Source organism: Peromyscus maniculatus, chromosome 17 (assembly GCF_049852395.1).
Source record: "Peromyscus maniculatus bairdii isolate BWxNUB_F1_BW_parent chromosome 17, HU_Pman_BW_mat_3.1, whole genome shotgun sequence".
Classification (NCBI taxonomy): domain Eukaryota; kingdom Metazoa; phylum Chordata; class Mammalia; order Rodentia; family Cricetidae; genus Peromyscus; species Peromyscus maniculatus.
Window position 1 is genome coordinate 25,583,851 of NC_134868.1, and position 16,394 is coordinate 25,600,244.

The window sequence follows — 16,394 nt, forward strand, 5'->3', positions numbered from 1 at the left end:
CCTAAGAAAACTGGTGTAGACATCATTTTCTGCATGTCTATGGTCTTTGAAGTGGTAAGCACGCTGTCTGGATGTGCTTTTTGTCCAGCGTGAGAAGCTGGAGGTCTACAGACGTCTGACTCATTTACCTTCTCAAAGCTGTCTTTGGAATAGTCAGACTGGGTTTGATTGTGTAGGAAGCTGGTCTGATGCCTCTGTGGCCTTCAGTGCCGGAGTGCCTGTATCTCGCTGAGAGGTCTCTGCTTCAGGGCCCAGGAATTCTCTGAACACCAAATGCTCCATGACATGTTATCAGTGGAAGCTCCGGCTTTGCCCACTGCCGCGTTCCAGCATGGGAGGTCTATTCAGGAAGTCTGACAGGCAGGCACCATTACTGGTGCCAGACCAGTGGGTGCATTTATCCAGGCAAGTTCGACCAAGTTGAGATTTGCTGAAACTCTAGCTTTACATTGTGGGCAGTGAGTTCCAGTTCACTGTGAGATTCATCTGCTTTGTCTCTGAAGGCAGCAGCAACAGCTGTGAGACCATGAACAGGTAAAAACCATAGAGTGGAATTGAAAGCTCAGACGTTTCCCTGGGGTCATCAGGTCTTAGCTCTTCTGGCTCTTTCTATGCCTTTAGGCTAGGAGCCCTGACTAGCTAGATATCTATGATGTAGTTGATCACTCCTTTCAGAAAGAGAGGCTTTCGGGCTGTGACAACCCTGAACTTCCCCAAATCCAGCACCTTGCTCCGGTCACTGGCCTGCATACTTTGTGGTGTGTGTAGCCGTGTAGCGGGAGGCACTCTTCTGAGGTCACCTTTATAAACCTGGATCAGACACCATGCTAAGTCAGTATCTAACCTAGAGCTTATCAAAGGATACTTGATACGGTGTTGTTTGGGTACAGTTAAAATCCCCAACAACACCAGATTGTACTGGAACTACCAAAGAGACTTTGGTCTCAACGGTGAAGGAGATAAGTTAGCGACGTGGAAAGTCTGAAGCATATCACTGGGTGAAAAGTAAACTGAAGTGTACTGCTTATGTAAAAAGCATACCGTGTGTTTTCCCGGCTTCTTGTAAAGTCTAGAAAGACAGGTATTTGTTGTAGAAGGTGCTTTCTAGGAGAAGAATGTGGGAACTTAAGTATTAGGCACAACACTGCAGTGTTTTAAAAAGATGATGTATTTTAATTTTCTACTCACATTTTGTTTTTTTGTTTGTTTGTTTTTTGAGATAGGGTTTCACTATGTACCTCTGGTTGTTCTGGAACTTGCTTGTAGACCAGGCTGGCTTCTTGAACTCACAGAGATCCACCTGTTTCTGCCTCCCAAGCATTTTGCATAACAAGATCTTCAAAATCGCTTTGAAAAGCCTCAGCTGCTGTGTGGAGAAGTTAGTGCCGAGGGATGGGGATGGAAGCGCACTAAGCCTGGGTGGAAGTTCAGGCCGCGCACACACCAGGAAGCTTTGGTTGGGGGGGGGACAACGATGACGATGACGACGACAGCTGGATGAGCTGTGTCTGTTCTGGAGCAGCAGCCTGTAGGACTTGGATGAACTCAACAAAGGGGTGTTGGGCAAGGAGGCCCCTGGAATGCCTCTGGGGTGTGACTTGAGCATCTAGGGTGGCGATACTACTACCTTCTAAGACTGAATTCTTTGGAGGGAGAGCTAAGGTTGAGGGATGCAGTTGTGGAGGGGAAATCAAGTACTGCCCTTTGTGGCAGTTACATTTGAGGTGGTACTAGGCAGGCCTGTGGCATGGCGCTGTCAGGTGGAACAGCTGGCTGGGAATCACACACCCATTGTTTTCCCTGAAGGTATGTCTGTCACTTGGCATACAAAGATGAAAAACCAGTAGGACTTCTGTGGATTGAACAAACCAAGAAATGCAAACACTGAAATACCTGAATGGGAGAATGTTTTGTGAAAGCTTATAAAATGTCACTAATTAGCGCCGTCGCAGAGACAAGGATGGCTTCCTCAACAAGCTGTTTAAATTAATGCTAAGGATATTGAATCTTAAAGGACAAACGTGGCGGGAAAGAGAAAAGGGCGGAAGATTGGAGAGTGGGGGGAGGATAGAGGCCGGTGTGAGGAGATCTCTGTCAGGGAACCCTGCTTTTCCTGCCTGCGTCTGGGGTTCACTGGGTTCTCGTGGCCTCTTCTGGGCTCCTTATTGGTGGACTTTCCAGTAGTTGGCTTTGTGGCTGTCTGCTCCTGAGCTGTGAAATACTGGAGTATTTCTGTTCTTTGTGGTCTTATCGCATGCCTCTCTGCTGTTAACGAAGGTATCTTGTGGGAACTAGAGGATTTTTTTTTTTCTTCCCTGACACTGGATATTTGTAGAACACTATGTCGATATGTTTTGCCAGCCATATTAAATGCAATGGTAGAATTCTTAAATGGTAATATGGCTAGTATGGGCCGGACCAGGAAACTTCCTTGTAGGCAGAGTCATCAGGTGGACTTTGTATATGGAAGGTGCCTGGGACTTGGGCAGGTGGATTTCCTTACCTCTGAAGATCACTCCCCTTTAACAAACATGGAGTCTTCAGAGAGTTAAGAGGAGAAATCAGTGATGTAGCTTTTAAATAGTGTTCTGTTTTCAAAGGAGCACCACAGGTTGAGCTCACTGTCCTTGGGAGTTTCAGCACATGGCTAGCTGGCTGTCGACTTTAGGATCATGGCAATACAGGACTACTTTGGTGAACGGTCTGGTACACGTCAGGGCTCACTTCATGACAGCTGGGAAGCAGAGAGGAGGAAAATGGTTGGTTTTGTGTAGGATTCTAACACCGACACTGTGCCTTTATAATGAAGATTGTTTTGTATTCAACCGAATTATCCACCTCCTTCCACCCTGCCCATGACTACCTCATGGATAATTTTCTGATAGTGTGATAAGAAGATGCAACAAAACATCATTTGTTTCCAAAGTGAGCATGTGGGTGCCACTGTGGAAGCACTGTCCACCAGGAGAGGGTAACCGCCAGAGGCCGCCATTGTAGCCAGGACAAACTGCCAGAGGGAGACCCGAACTTGGTGTGTCTTACATCTTGGTGTCGCGGCAGAGGGAGCTTGCGTCCGGCTTCTCTAATGGAGTAGGTTTCTGGGAGAGGAACTGGATATTTTGCATCGCCAAACAGTCCAACACACAGAGCTGCTAGACTCGGGTTCTTCCATTAACGGCTACCGGGTTCTCCCATTCCCTGCTGCAGTCCAAAAAAAAGGAAAATCAATGTTTGTTACTGGTCAAGTACGTTTTATTTAGCCTCACAACCATCTGTAAATTTTATTTTGTTTGGAGGAGTCTTAAAACTCTATTTATCTGTTTAGTGTGTACACATGTAGAGATCAGAGGACCATTGTAGGAGTCAGTTCTGTCCTTCTGCCATGAAAACCTTGGGACTTGAACTCATGTCACAGGCCACGGGGACAGGAGCCCTCATCACGTGAACCACCTCACCAGCTCTGTGGTCTTCCGTGCTCTAAGACCTTGTTCTGCAGCATGGGTTTGCTGAAACAAGGTTGCAGTATAAAATAACCCACAGTCATGCATTTGCCCTGTATTGTATTTCTTTATTGTATCCCTTTTGATAAGCCAAGGAGAAAATATGTTCCGCTTACAAGCCTTGAATACCTTTCTAATACTTAATAATTACCTTCTTGGCCGTAGCAAGGGGAGAAATGCCGTTAGCTCAAGGCCCTGCTGAATCCTAGAGTACGGTTTTGTTTTCCTGGGGTTTCCTTTCTGTGGCATGTGCCGTAGTGGGAACCTTCACCAGGTGAAGGGATGGAGCCCAGGATCTTTCAAGGGTTCTTGCACGAACTTTCTCCTAGTAGGGGCACATTCTCGCCCTCTTCTAGTCAGGTTCATTTTTCTCACGTGACTTGACTTATCTGGAATTAATTCTGCTGTACGGAAGAGCTAGGATTTAACTTTTATACCCACTGACTGGCTAGTTAGCCAACCAGCTTTTTAAAATAACCATCCCAGCTGGACAGCGGTGGCGTACACCTTTAGTTCCAGCACTGTGGAGGCAGAGGCAGGCGAATCTCTGTGAGTTTGAGGCCAGCTTGGTCTACAGAGTGAGTTCCAGGACAGCCAGGGCTACACAGAGAAACCCTGTCTCAAAAAACCAGTAAGTAAGTAAGTAAATAAATATATAAATATATAAATAAATAAAACATCCCTTCACTCATCAACAAAGTTAGGAGATAAATAGTATCTTCATGAAATACTTGAAACTTCAAGAGATTAATATTCAAAATGTGTAAAAAGCTGCTGTAGATCAACTTTAAGAAGAAGAAAATCATTGGTATGTAAAATGGACAGAAAATTTCTTAATAATAAAAAAATTTAAGAAGAAGGAGGAGGAGGAAGAGGAGGAGGAGGAAGAAAATCAAGCCCTGAAGGAGTCAGGTGATACACCCCATAGTTCAAGTCTGAACTTGCTGTAGAATCCAAACGCTTGTGAGCCTCAAGTGAAAAATTCCACACCATGAAATCTTATTTCATGCATGAAAGTATTAAAATTATTGTATAAAATTACCTTTAGGCTATGTGTGTAAGTTGTATATGAAGCATAAATGAATTTCATGTTTAGACTCGGGTTCCATTTCCAGACTATCTCATGCACTTCAATATTAAAAAAAAAAAATCCAAGCCAGAAGCAGGTCTGGTCTCAAGCATTTCAGATAAGGCATCCTCTGTGAGTAGTAATTAGATTACCCCTACCCTAGACGATCTTCAGGCTGGTGGGATGTGGAATGTGGGTACACATGACTTCTCTTCTGTTGTAGGAGCAAGTATAAGTACAGATGAGCCAAACCCACATGCAAGAGGCCATTTGTGAGAATTACATTTTTATTTTTTATTTTTTATTTTTTGATTTTCCGAGAAAGGGTTTCCCTGCGTAGTTTTGATGTCTGTCCTAGATCTCGCTCTGTAGCCCAGGCTGACCTCGAATTCACAGAGATCCACCCGCCTCTGCCTCCCGAGTGCTGAGATTAAAGGTATGCACCACCGCCACCCGGCTTATTTTGTTCTTTAATGTGTGTGTCTGTATGTGTTCGTTCCTGTGTGCATGTCAAGGTACACACATGAACTTGTATGTGCATGCATGTGTAGTTCAGAGGATAACATTAGGCATTATCCTCAAGAATGCAGTTCCTTTGAGATGAGTCTCCTGTTGGCCTGGAGCCTGCCAAGTAGACTGGCTGGCTAAGTGAGCCTAGGGAGCCTCCTTTGTCCAACTCCAGAATGCTGGGGTTCTAAGTGCATACCCCCAACCATCCCCAGCTACTTTTTTTTTTTTCTTTTTAAGGTAAGTTCTGGGAATTGAACTCAGGTCCTCTTGCAGGCAAGGCAAACACTTTACCTACTAAGCTATCCCCTCAACCTAAGGGTTACAGTGTCTTAGTACCAATATAACTTTAAGAGCATGTCTAACACACATTGGGGTTTTGCAACTTTAAAAAATATTTGATGTTTTGTAACCTTAAAAATGTGCATATTCTTTGTCCAACTACTAGGAATTTAATAGTAAATTCCCAAATAAAAATACAAGTAAACTATAGTTACTTGTAAGTATGTTCACTGAAGCAAAGATTTCTCTAGATACTAGTACAGACTGCAGCCACACAATGGAAGCAGATAATAAGGGGCTGAAGGGAACCCCTATTGGTCTGCTTTAACCTAGGAGCTGTGTGTAGAGTGTTCCTGTTTTTATGTTTTCTAAAAGTATGTGGATTTATGAACTGGGAAAGTAGTAAGCTATTACTCTGGGGAATGGAGGCGCTTTACTAATGGCGGTGCTATTGGCGCGTCGAGTCTCCATAGGGAGGAGATAAAGGGGCCTTCTCTTTTAAAATGTGGATGGTATTTTGCCTACACGTGTGTCTTAGCATCTTGTTCATGCCTGGTGTCCTCAGAAGCTAATAGACATGGTCTGATCCCCTGGGACTGGAGTTACAGCAGTTGGGAGTCACCGTGTGGGTGCTGGGAATTGAACCTGGGTCCTCGGGAAGCACCATCAGTGCTCTTCACCACGTAGCCATCTCTCCATCTCCTAAAGGATGTGTTTTTAAAGTCGAGATTCAAAGCTCTGGTGTATGTATAGTTTATTTAGTATGAGCTCAACTTTGTAAAACCTATGTATTTTTAATATTTATACTCATGTATGTGATTATTTATAATAAACAGCCCGAGGAAACATCACATTGTTAACTGAGATTACTCTTCTATAGTAAGGATAAAGGGATTTTTAAAAAATCCACTTAGTTCTGCAGTTTTGATAAGTCACACAAGTCCGTTTTAGCCATTTCTCAGCCTTTTTACAGGAGGCCTAAGCAGGAATGTCTCCTGATGGACAGCGGGTTTGGGTCGTCCCGACAGACCCCCTGTGTGAGTGTGATCAAGCTTCTCCATCCACTCTTCCTCCCTGGACAGTTCTTACCTGGATGGGCTCCATGGTGTGGCGTTGAGCCGCAGGATGCGGGAGGAGGCCATCTTGGCACACTTCCGTTTGTCCGGACAGTATCTGAACAAGTCCTCTTTGTCCTGCCGACGTTCCTGCCTTCTTGGCTGGCACAGCCACTTACATTCTCGAACCATCTTTCAAAACCAAGTCATCTGACAAGCAAGTATTTCTTGGCTCTTAGTGGAGAGGAGAGGTCAGGTTAAAGTGTTTGCTTGACTAGTCTGCTCTTTTCCTTCTGTGGAATAAAAGCACAAGAAGAGGAAAAGCACTTGCTTAATTACTGGAACCCCCAAGACACGTTCTGTTACGTTTTCAAAGTTTTCTGTTTTGCTTTTCATTCTGATTTATAATATAACTATAATAAATAAAGATAAGTCACAAATTTCGATGCAGTACTGGAAGATGTCCTCTCTTCTGTCCCAGTTCAGGCCATATATCAAGCGTCACCTTGACGCCAGCCTTCTTATTGTCATTTGCTCAAATGCACTTACTATTAATGTGTCCAGATGGACCTCTTTAAAAACAAACAAAATAAACAGACCAAAAACAGGGTCTCTCTATGTTGCCCTGGCTGTCCTGAGACTTGCTATGCTGATCAGGCTGGCCTTAAACTCACAGAGATCCTCCTGCCTCTGCCTCTGCCTCCTTCCCAAGTGCTGGGATTAAAGGCATGTGCCTGCCATACCCAGCCATAAATGGAAATTTTCAAAAAGAATAATTTATAATCCCTAATCCTTCCTCTCTAAATGTCATTTATTTAACCAGCGGTTATTATATCCTGACCATGCTCTGAGGCAGCCTCTGTGCTTAGGGACACGGGGCAGGAGCAGGGCTGAAGGATACCTGGAGCACAGAGCATGCTGTGGGTGGTAACTTCTGTACAGGTGGGCAGGTAGCCGAGGATTCCGGGACTACAGAATGGCATGACAGGGAAATTTAACCAACAATTAAATATGTTTTTTTTAACTTTATTATTGTATGTGTGCAGAGAGAGAGGGGGAGAGGAGAGGAGAGGAGAGGAGAGAGAGGGAGGGAGGGAGGGAGGGAGAGAGAGAGAGAGAGAGAGAGAGAGAGAGAGAGAGAGAGAGAGAGAGAGAGAGAGATAATACCAAGGAGCTCCTATGGAGATGTGGAGGACCGAGCACAGTCTTTGGAAGTCAGTTCTCGCCTTCCGCCAAGGGTTTCAGGAATTGAACTAAGTCTGTGGTTGTGAACCTGTGAAGCTACCTCGCTGACCACTTCTTTTATTTATTTTTTTGTTTATTTGTTTTTAATACTGCCAAGTTGTTTCATAAAAGCATTGCATTTGACTGAAGTAACTGACTTTTTCCTATATTATCACCGGAACTGAGTTTCCTCACGCAGACAAAACAAAACCAAGCCAAACCTTGATAGCTTAATAGGCTTAAAATGCGGCCTCAGTATTGTTGCACTTGGCGTTTCTTTTTATTATTAGGGATGTTGAATGTTTCCTCGTTTTTAATTATTTATTGTCTCTTGTGAAAGGACTATTCATTTGGAGTCTTGGCTTTGTTATATACTTGTTACTACCCTTTAAAACAACTTATTGAGGCAACCTTTATGTAACATGGATTAACAATTATTATGTGAACATTACAATGGCATTTAATACAGCCATAACACTGTGTCACCCAGACCTGTATTCAGTAAGGTTCCCGTTTCTCCACGGCACCTATAAGGAATCTGAATGTTCTGCCCTTTCCTTGTTCTCTGGTAACCAACTGTTAGTTTATCTGTATTCTGCTCTTATGGATTTATATTAACTGTGTGAGATGGAATCATGCAATGTTACTTTCTGTATTTTTCTTTCCCTTAGACTAGTGGGATTTGTTTATTTTGTTTTTGTAGTAGTGCAATTACTATAGGCAAAAGTTACCCCCCCCTTTTTTTTTTTTACATAGACTATTGTAAGCACTGAGGCATTTGTCCGTAGTGTATCTGGTTCCCAAACAACAGCATAAATGATGTGCTGTTTCAAAGGCCAATTGCTTGCAAGTATTGCTTTTGTGGAGCGTGCTGATGACGTAACTACAGAACTGGGTGTTAAGTGCAGAAGGGTGATTGAACCCTCCAGGTTATCATTTCCAGGCTAGAATCAGCAAGTGGTTAGGAAGCCACTATCTGAAGGAGGAGTGGGGGGGGGTTGGGGAGAGACTTTGTTAGGGTGGGGGATTGAGTGTGTTTTTAGACCGAAGGAAAAATGTTACTCATCTGTAACAGTGATTGTCCATTGTCAAGATAGCAGCAGGGCCGTCGACTTGATTTTTGGATGCTTGTCCCTGGGGATAGTACTCTAATCTGATGGTTCAGTCTTTAGACTTTGACATCTATAAATATATGCTTAGTGGCTTTACTTATGGAGAGAGTACTCAAAAATTATGCTGTACAGATGTAGAAACGTAAAGCGTGACATTTGCTTTGGAAGTAACTGTAAAGAAGAGTGTGTATTAACTTTTTCATGAATGAGAACTTCTGAAGGACTGGTTCTCTGAGTTCACGGTCAAATTTATATCTGTCAATGTCATTCTGCTCTTACAACGGTGACAGTTAAATACCTGCTTATTAACCAGTTCAGAGGGAAAATGCAGAATTATTTGTAAATGTTAGTGACGTCATCACAGCTTGTGGCCATAGCCACTTCCTGAAGCTCTTGAATTTTTTCGAGAAATGACTATATGCATGCCTTACTCAGGCTTGTGTGTGTCGATTTGGTACCAGGTATAAGACCTTCCTCTTGTCACTTGTCATCTCCTCCTTCCTCATCTCTTCAGGCAGTGTCCCATGACAGCCTCCAGTAGACGGCAGGGGACGAGAGTCCCCAGATCGAGGTGGACAGCACACACAGGTGCTCTGGACAGACAGCTGTGTGGAGGTCAAGAGGCGTTCTTTGAGTGGTGGGCATAATAGACAAGGTCACTTTCTTTGGCACGAGAACTTTTGATATGGTATATAATTCCTTTATCAAAAGAAAAACATTGTTTTCCTGGGCATAAGGAATACCTTATGACGTAAGGTAGATTTTGAATATAATTCTAACGGCGTGATATTTTTTAAACTCAAGTTGAATCCAGACTTACTCTGTGATTATACAGTAAGCTTGGCAAATGGTTGCCTTTGAACACATTGCTTTTAACATCTCTGAGATTCCTTTAACTCATCCAACACAGTTTTACTATTCACTGGGTCCTATACTGAATAGCCGTCTTAGTTAGGGTTCTGTTGCTGTAATTTAAAACACCAGGGGCAGAACACATCGGGGAGGAAAGGGTTTATTTCAGCTTCCATTTTTACCCCTTTCGAGGAGAATCACAGTCCTCGGTGAAGGGAAGCCAGGGCCAGAACGGAACCTGGAACAGGGGCCGATGCAGAGGCCCTGGGGAGTGCCGCTTACTGGCTTGCTTCTCCTGGCCGGCTCAATCTGCTTTCTACAGCTCCCAGGGTCCCGCTGCCCAGCTGTGGGCTGGGCCTTCTCACATCAATCATCTGTTAAGAAAATGGACCACAGGCCTGCCGCCAATCCGGCTGGTACATTTTCTCAATTGAGACTCCCTCTTCCCAAATAACTCCAGCTTGTTTCAAGTTGGCATAAAACTAACCAACACACTAGCCCTTGTTTAAATTTTACTCTTTTCCCCCCTTTTGGAATTTTTGGGGAAAATAAATAAAAATAAAAATAAATCAGGAACCGGGGCTCTCGCAGTAAGTAACTTGCCCCTGGTAGTATAATGAGTTTGTTTCAGGACAAGGATTTGAACCCGGATCTCTTTGGTGCCATATTTTCAGCTCTTAAACTTCTAGGTGAGAGGCTCCTAAATTTTAGCATGCAGTAGAAATCCCTGGAGAGAGATCCCTAGAGAGTTGCTAGGACCCAGAGTTTGCAGATCTACCATAGAATCCAAGATGTGTGTTTGTGTTGATAGGCTGGTCCTGGGGGCAATGTTCAATAGCTTGATGATTCGGAACACAATTCAGTGCCACTTAGGAACAAACGGGAGAATTCATGCCAGCTTGTGTCCATACCCACTTACGATAGTCTGGATACCGCTCCTGTATGGTCCTTTCTGTCCTCACAGGAATCTTTGGGGAGGTAGTTAGGTTGCAGGAAGGGCGTGTGGAGACAGGGTGATTACCACCTTAAGAGAGAAGTCAAGGAGAGAGAGAGAGGCCCGGTTAGGAAAGCTTGCAGCATGGCTGTTAGAGCTGGTTGCCCTCAGTATTGATTTCTGTGGGCCTCAAAGGCCAGTGCTCTCGAAGCCATTTCCAGATTTCATGCCACAGTAAGGCTGAGGGAAAAAGGTGTCAGGGCTTTGTGTCCGTGAGGGGCTGTTGGGAATTCTCATGCCATGTCCCCAGCTTTCTGAGGCATAGATGAAGAGCTTTGCTGTTCTGATAGATGAACTGATTTGGGGAAATCATCTGTCTGAGTTTTTGCTTCCCCTCAGCACGGGGAGAGGGGATCCTGACTGATTTCATATGGAAGAGCCATGCCAATGCCGTGAAGTCTTAGTCCGTCAGAAGACATGGTGGCGGATGGTGGCTTCCCCACAGCAGGGCGGTCCCAAACGGCAGCCACAACCTGCCATGGCACTTCGGCAAATGAGGGCTGTGAGGGAAAGGTCAATCTGGAATTGTAATTGTCTAAACCCCGATCCTGCGGAAAGAAGACTATATAATCTCCCCCATCAGCTTAAAGAGAGAGGCAATAAGGCAGAGCTAGTCTTAAAGAGACCATGTCTTGAGAAAGTCCTCTTGAGAGAAAAAGCGTAAGGCCGTTTTGAAAGGTGACACCATGTTGGCATATGTCTGAATACCGGATGTGCCTGGTTCCGTCAGATGTGTGTCCTTCCGCTCAGGGGGACCTTACAGCAGATGTCACAGTTAGACATTTAAATCAGTCAGAACATCCAAATCTGAAATGGGAGTAGCCTGAGATGTATGTACAAAGAGAGAGGTCACTACACACACACACACACACACACACACACACACACACACACACTCACTCACTCACTCACTCACTCACTCACTGTGGTATGAGTGTGTGTTTGCGTGATGGCATGTGTGTGAGGTGTGCATGTACTTATGTGTACATATATGTAGAGGCCAGAGGTCTTTCTCACTTGTTTTCCATTTAATTTACTGAGCAAGGACTCTTGTTGAACCTGGAGTTCATCTATCCCACTGGTCCAGCCAGCCAGCTTTCCTGGGGAGTCCCTCCCTCCCCTGTGCTGGATTACCACTTGGGCTGCTCCTCCTCAGTTTCCATGTGGGTGCTGGGGATCTGAACCTCACCAGTGTTTTGTCCATGGAGCCATCCCCCCAGGCTCTTGATGCGTATTTTTGTTTCAGAAGTGCTGGTATCATTTCTAGAATGATAGCGTTTGGATCCGGGGGCAGCTTTTATTTCTGTTGGGATATCTGCATTGCCCCAGTGTTCCCTCCAGATTCCACTTCTCACGCTCAGCTTGGGGTCATGTGACTGAAGATGGCCTGCTTCATCTGTAGAGATTTATCTTCTAGTTTTAGGAATGATCTGCTCTGCATTTTTGAATATTTGCTGCTTTTATTTTGTCCTTGAAAAAATGAGACAGTTCAGAGGTTAAAAGCATTTGTAGCTCTTCCAGTGGTCCAGAGTTCGGTTCCCAGCCCCCAGGTCATTTGGTTTACAGCTGTCTGTAACTCTAGCTCCAGGGCATCTCACCTCCACACTCACTCGAATGCTCCTGCACACGCACACAAATAAGATTTGGAAATAAATTTCAGATGCAATAATGCAAATTCTAGGGACAACTGAGAACTCGAAGAAAATGCAACCTGGATGCTTAATTCGCAGTTGGAATTAACGTGTGCTCTGACGTGTCTGGTTTGATGGACACCTTACTGTGTGTTTCTTCCTGTTTGTTGTAGGTTAACGAAGCCCTTGTCCTTCGCTGATTGTGTCGGGGATGAGCTGCCATGGGGATGGGAAGCAGGGTTTGACCCCCAGATTGGTGCCTACTACATCGATCACATCAACAGTAAGTTTTCATTTTAGTGAAATAAAGTCTATCAAAAAACAAAGGTCCAAAAACCTGCACCACTCATTCAGAACACTGAATGTTTTACAAAGTAAGTTGCCTTACTTTAAACTGCTGGGTTTTTTTTCTAATGACTAGTATTCAACTCCAGTGACTACTTAAGTACCTGAACTTTTCTTATGGAGACAGAGGATGAGGATGTCTGGGCTGTCTGTTGGGCAGGCAATGGTTTATAATCCAGTATAGTTCAGGGGGGCTGTGGTCTACAGCCACAGGGTGCCTCTATCTATGACCCTGCTCCTCTGATTGGAATTCTCTTATGCTTGTCCCAGGAAGAGTAGAGCAAAGTCCAAGCTGGTGTGGCCTGGTGGCTGGGAAGGGGTGGACCCTCATCTGGAAGTGAGCATAGCTGTGTGGAAGTGACCCAAACCCCTGTCCATCTGGTTTGCTGAGGAGGAACGCCTGCTTTCATAGCCTTTAGGTCTGCCAGGGTGCTGCCAAGGCAGAGAATTGTCATGGCCATGGACTTTTTACAAAGACATTTATTTTTATTTTTTAATAATGTGCCTGTGCGTGGGTATGTGCATGTGAGCGCAGGTGCCTGTGGAGTTCAGAAGAGGGCCTCAGATTCCCTGAACTGCTCGAGCTGGAGTTACAGGCAGTCGTGAGCCGTCTGATATGGATGCTGGGAGCCAGAATTTGGTCCTCTTCAAGCGCACTGTGTGCTCTTAGCCACTGGGCCTCCTTTCTAGTCCCCAACCATATACTTCTAAAACTACATACTTGGGGGCTGGAGAGATGGCTCAGAGGTTAAGAGCACCGAATGCTCTTCCAGAGGACCTGAGTTCAATTCCCAGCAACCACATGGTGGCTCACAACTTCTGTAACTCCAGTTCCATGGCAAAACACCAAAGCACGGGCGGGGGGGGGGGGGGCACACTACATTCTTGGAGGTTTTTTTATTCATTTGTGTAGATGTGAATGCATCTTTACATGAATATGTATTTCTCTATTGAGCCCTTTAAAAGTTTATTCCAATTGTAATACACAGAAGTCAGGATGATTCACTTTATTTCACTTAAAACTATTTTGTAGACCTGAGGGAGTCCATAGTTAATTGATTGCCTACAATTGTAATACACAGAAGTCAGGATGATTCACTTTATTTCACTTAAAATTATTTTATAGACTTCAGGGAATCCATAGTTAATTGATTGCCTATTATCTTATTTTTCTTAAATCAGTTCTTACATCAAAAGATTTACAGACAGTGCTCTTGGATATCCTTAGGAATTATATCACTATAGAATATATCACATAATGCCCACCAGTGATGGTTTATAGCTGCCCTATGTGGGTATGTAATAAATTTAAAAATTATTTATCATATTCTGTGTGTGTGGAAGTTTTGCCGGTATGTATGTATGTGTACCATATGTATGCTGGTGGCCACAGTGGTCAGAAGAAGGCATCTAGTTCTCTGGAACAGAAGCTGTATGTGGTTATCATGTGGGTACTGGGACCCACAGTGGGTCTTCTGCATGCTCTTAACTGCTAGGCCAATTTCTTTGAGAGGCCAGATAGCTTATATTAACAGTGAATTCTTACAGATAGGTGAGATTCAGGAGCAGAAAGAGCAGAAACACTAAGGTACCAAGTCAGTGTTCCAAAGAGCACAACGTGTGTGTGTGTGTGTGTGTGTGTGTGTGTGTGTGTGTGTGTGTGTGTGTGTGTTACTGAGAACTCAGCACCTTGTGAATGCTAAAACTTTGTGCTTTGTTAAAGTTAGCTTTTAATTTATGGGGTCTTAAAGTTTTACTTGTTTATTTTTAAGTAAATGTTCTGTGTGTGGGTATTTTGTCTACACATGTATCTGTACCCCTTGAGTGCCTGGAGCCCAAGGAGGCCAGAAGAGGGGATTGGAGCCTCTGGAACTGGAGTTCCAGATGATTGTGAGTAGCTTTATGGGTCCAGGACTCAAACCTGGGTCCTTTGAAGGAGCAGCCAGTGCTCATAACCACTGAGTTATCACTGTACCCCAACTTTGTGTTTTTCAAATAAATTTTTCTTGTTAGAGTAGTATTATAAACCATATAATAATATCGATCACCTGCCTCCATCTAATGTACAGTTATGGTTTATCAGTGGTTAACCATCAAAAGCCGTGCTCTTTTAAGAGTGGCAAGGATGAATTTTAGTAAAGTTAAGTTCATTTTAAATTGTAAGGTACATCCTTACATTACTGCAAATACACAATTCACTGGAATATTGGAAATAGCTGTTTAACTTTGTAAGACTTTAGATGGATAAAATTAGCCTTCTTCCCATCAAGTAAGAATTGGGAAACCAAAAGCCAACCAGTTGCACAGGTTCAACAAAAATAAGCTGTCATGGTAACCAAGTGGGAACTTGACCTGCCCCAGCTGCCCTTCCCCCACCACAGCCCTTTGCTGTGGAAGCCTCCTACAAAGCTGTCTTTTCTTTCTTTTTCTGGACCTCACTCTACCCCATGGGTACTGCTTAGTGTCTTCTCCATCTAATCCTTCTCTCCTGTTCAGTATCTTTGCCATTTTGTACTGATTTTCAAAGTTTCTTCTAGCGCGCACGCGTGAGTTTGAGACATGGTCTTACGTCGTCCCTGCTGGCCTGGAACTTGTTTTTTAGACGAGGCTGACCTCGAAGTCACAGACATATGTCTGCCTCTCTAGGATTAAAAGCACTGGCCACCGCACCCAGCCCTTCAGTGTTTACTTTATATTTTTCTGTTTTAATATATAAACACTGGAAACTCTCAAAATGACTAAACCAAAACTACAAATGAAGAAGCAAGTAACAAATTTCTCCAGGCCCCCTCAAATCTATCCCTTCCAGATGTGTCCAACCTCAGCCTGCCCACACGCACCCCAGGAGAGCTATGAATGAAGCCCAGCCCAAATCATTACTTACACAAACATTGCGTTTTTGTGCAGGTGACTTGTTTTTTGTGTTTCTTGGGTGCAAATCTTGTAGATGCTAATGTTGTGTGTCAACATGTCAAAAGATTTGGCATGCATGTATCCCTTACCGGATGCAGTCCTCTTGGTAGCCACAATCCCTGCAAGCTGTGGCCTCAGTGGACTCTACGTTTCCCATCATTTCCCAGAGTCCACTCTTGCTGAGGCCGTCAGAGACACCACAGGATGGTGACAACTAGGCACCGCTGTATGCTGACTGCTTTGGTTTGTCACCATGGGTCATTCCTTTTTCCTGGCTTCTCTGGATCACGTGGGATCTTTCGCCTAGTGGTCAGTTTTCAATACGGACCCTTCTAGAATGGGTCTGTTCAGATGCCTCTGTTCCTAAGAGGTTTCATAAGGCCCTCTCCCATGGATTAGGTGCCGCAGCCCATTCATTTCTGTAGTTCTTGGTACACAGGAAAATTTAAATCATTGTCATCTTGCACTTGGATTCTTCACCTTCGTGAGCCTCGTGGAGGCAGTAACCGCATCTTACGTATTCATCCTTGGATTCCTGTCTAAAGGTAAACTCAGGAAGGGAGACCTGTGTTATGGAATTCACAGAAGAAAAGCTGACTTCTTTTCTAAAGGAAGGATTTGAAGTACGTTTCGAGCATATGTTATACTTCAGGAAGCAACATTCTGAATATATAAAACCTTGATTATCAGAACATGAATTATGAAGCCCACCACCACTTTGCTTTATTATATAATCGTGGCTTAGTGGATTTACTGATGTCTCGAAGGACCCGAGTTAGCAACAAGTAGTCTCCTTACTGAGAAGGAGCTGCTTGCTATCTCATTAATCTTTGAGACATTCCTGCAAAGTAGTTTATCGGGAGCAAATGGTATTATCTCTTCTTAGCAGCTGCTCCACACATATGTTGTG

At 44.1% G+C, this 16,394-nt stretch overlaps 1 protein-coding gene across 2 annotated transcripts in view; it reads left to right on the forward strand.

Moving 5' to 3' along the window:
• Positions 1 to 16,394, forward strand: part of Wwc2 (WW and C2 domain containing 2) — a 178,546-nt gene that overhangs the window by 61,663 nt on the left and 100,489 nt on the right. For both annotated transcript variants that reach the window (XM_006970956.4, XM_042262852.2), the window contains exon 2: positions 12,400 to 12,509. In XM_006970956.4, coding sequence (XP_006971018.2) covers positions 12,400 to 12,509 — 110 coding nt within the window. The remainder of the gene's footprint in view (positions 1 to 12,399; positions 12,510 to 16,394) is intronic.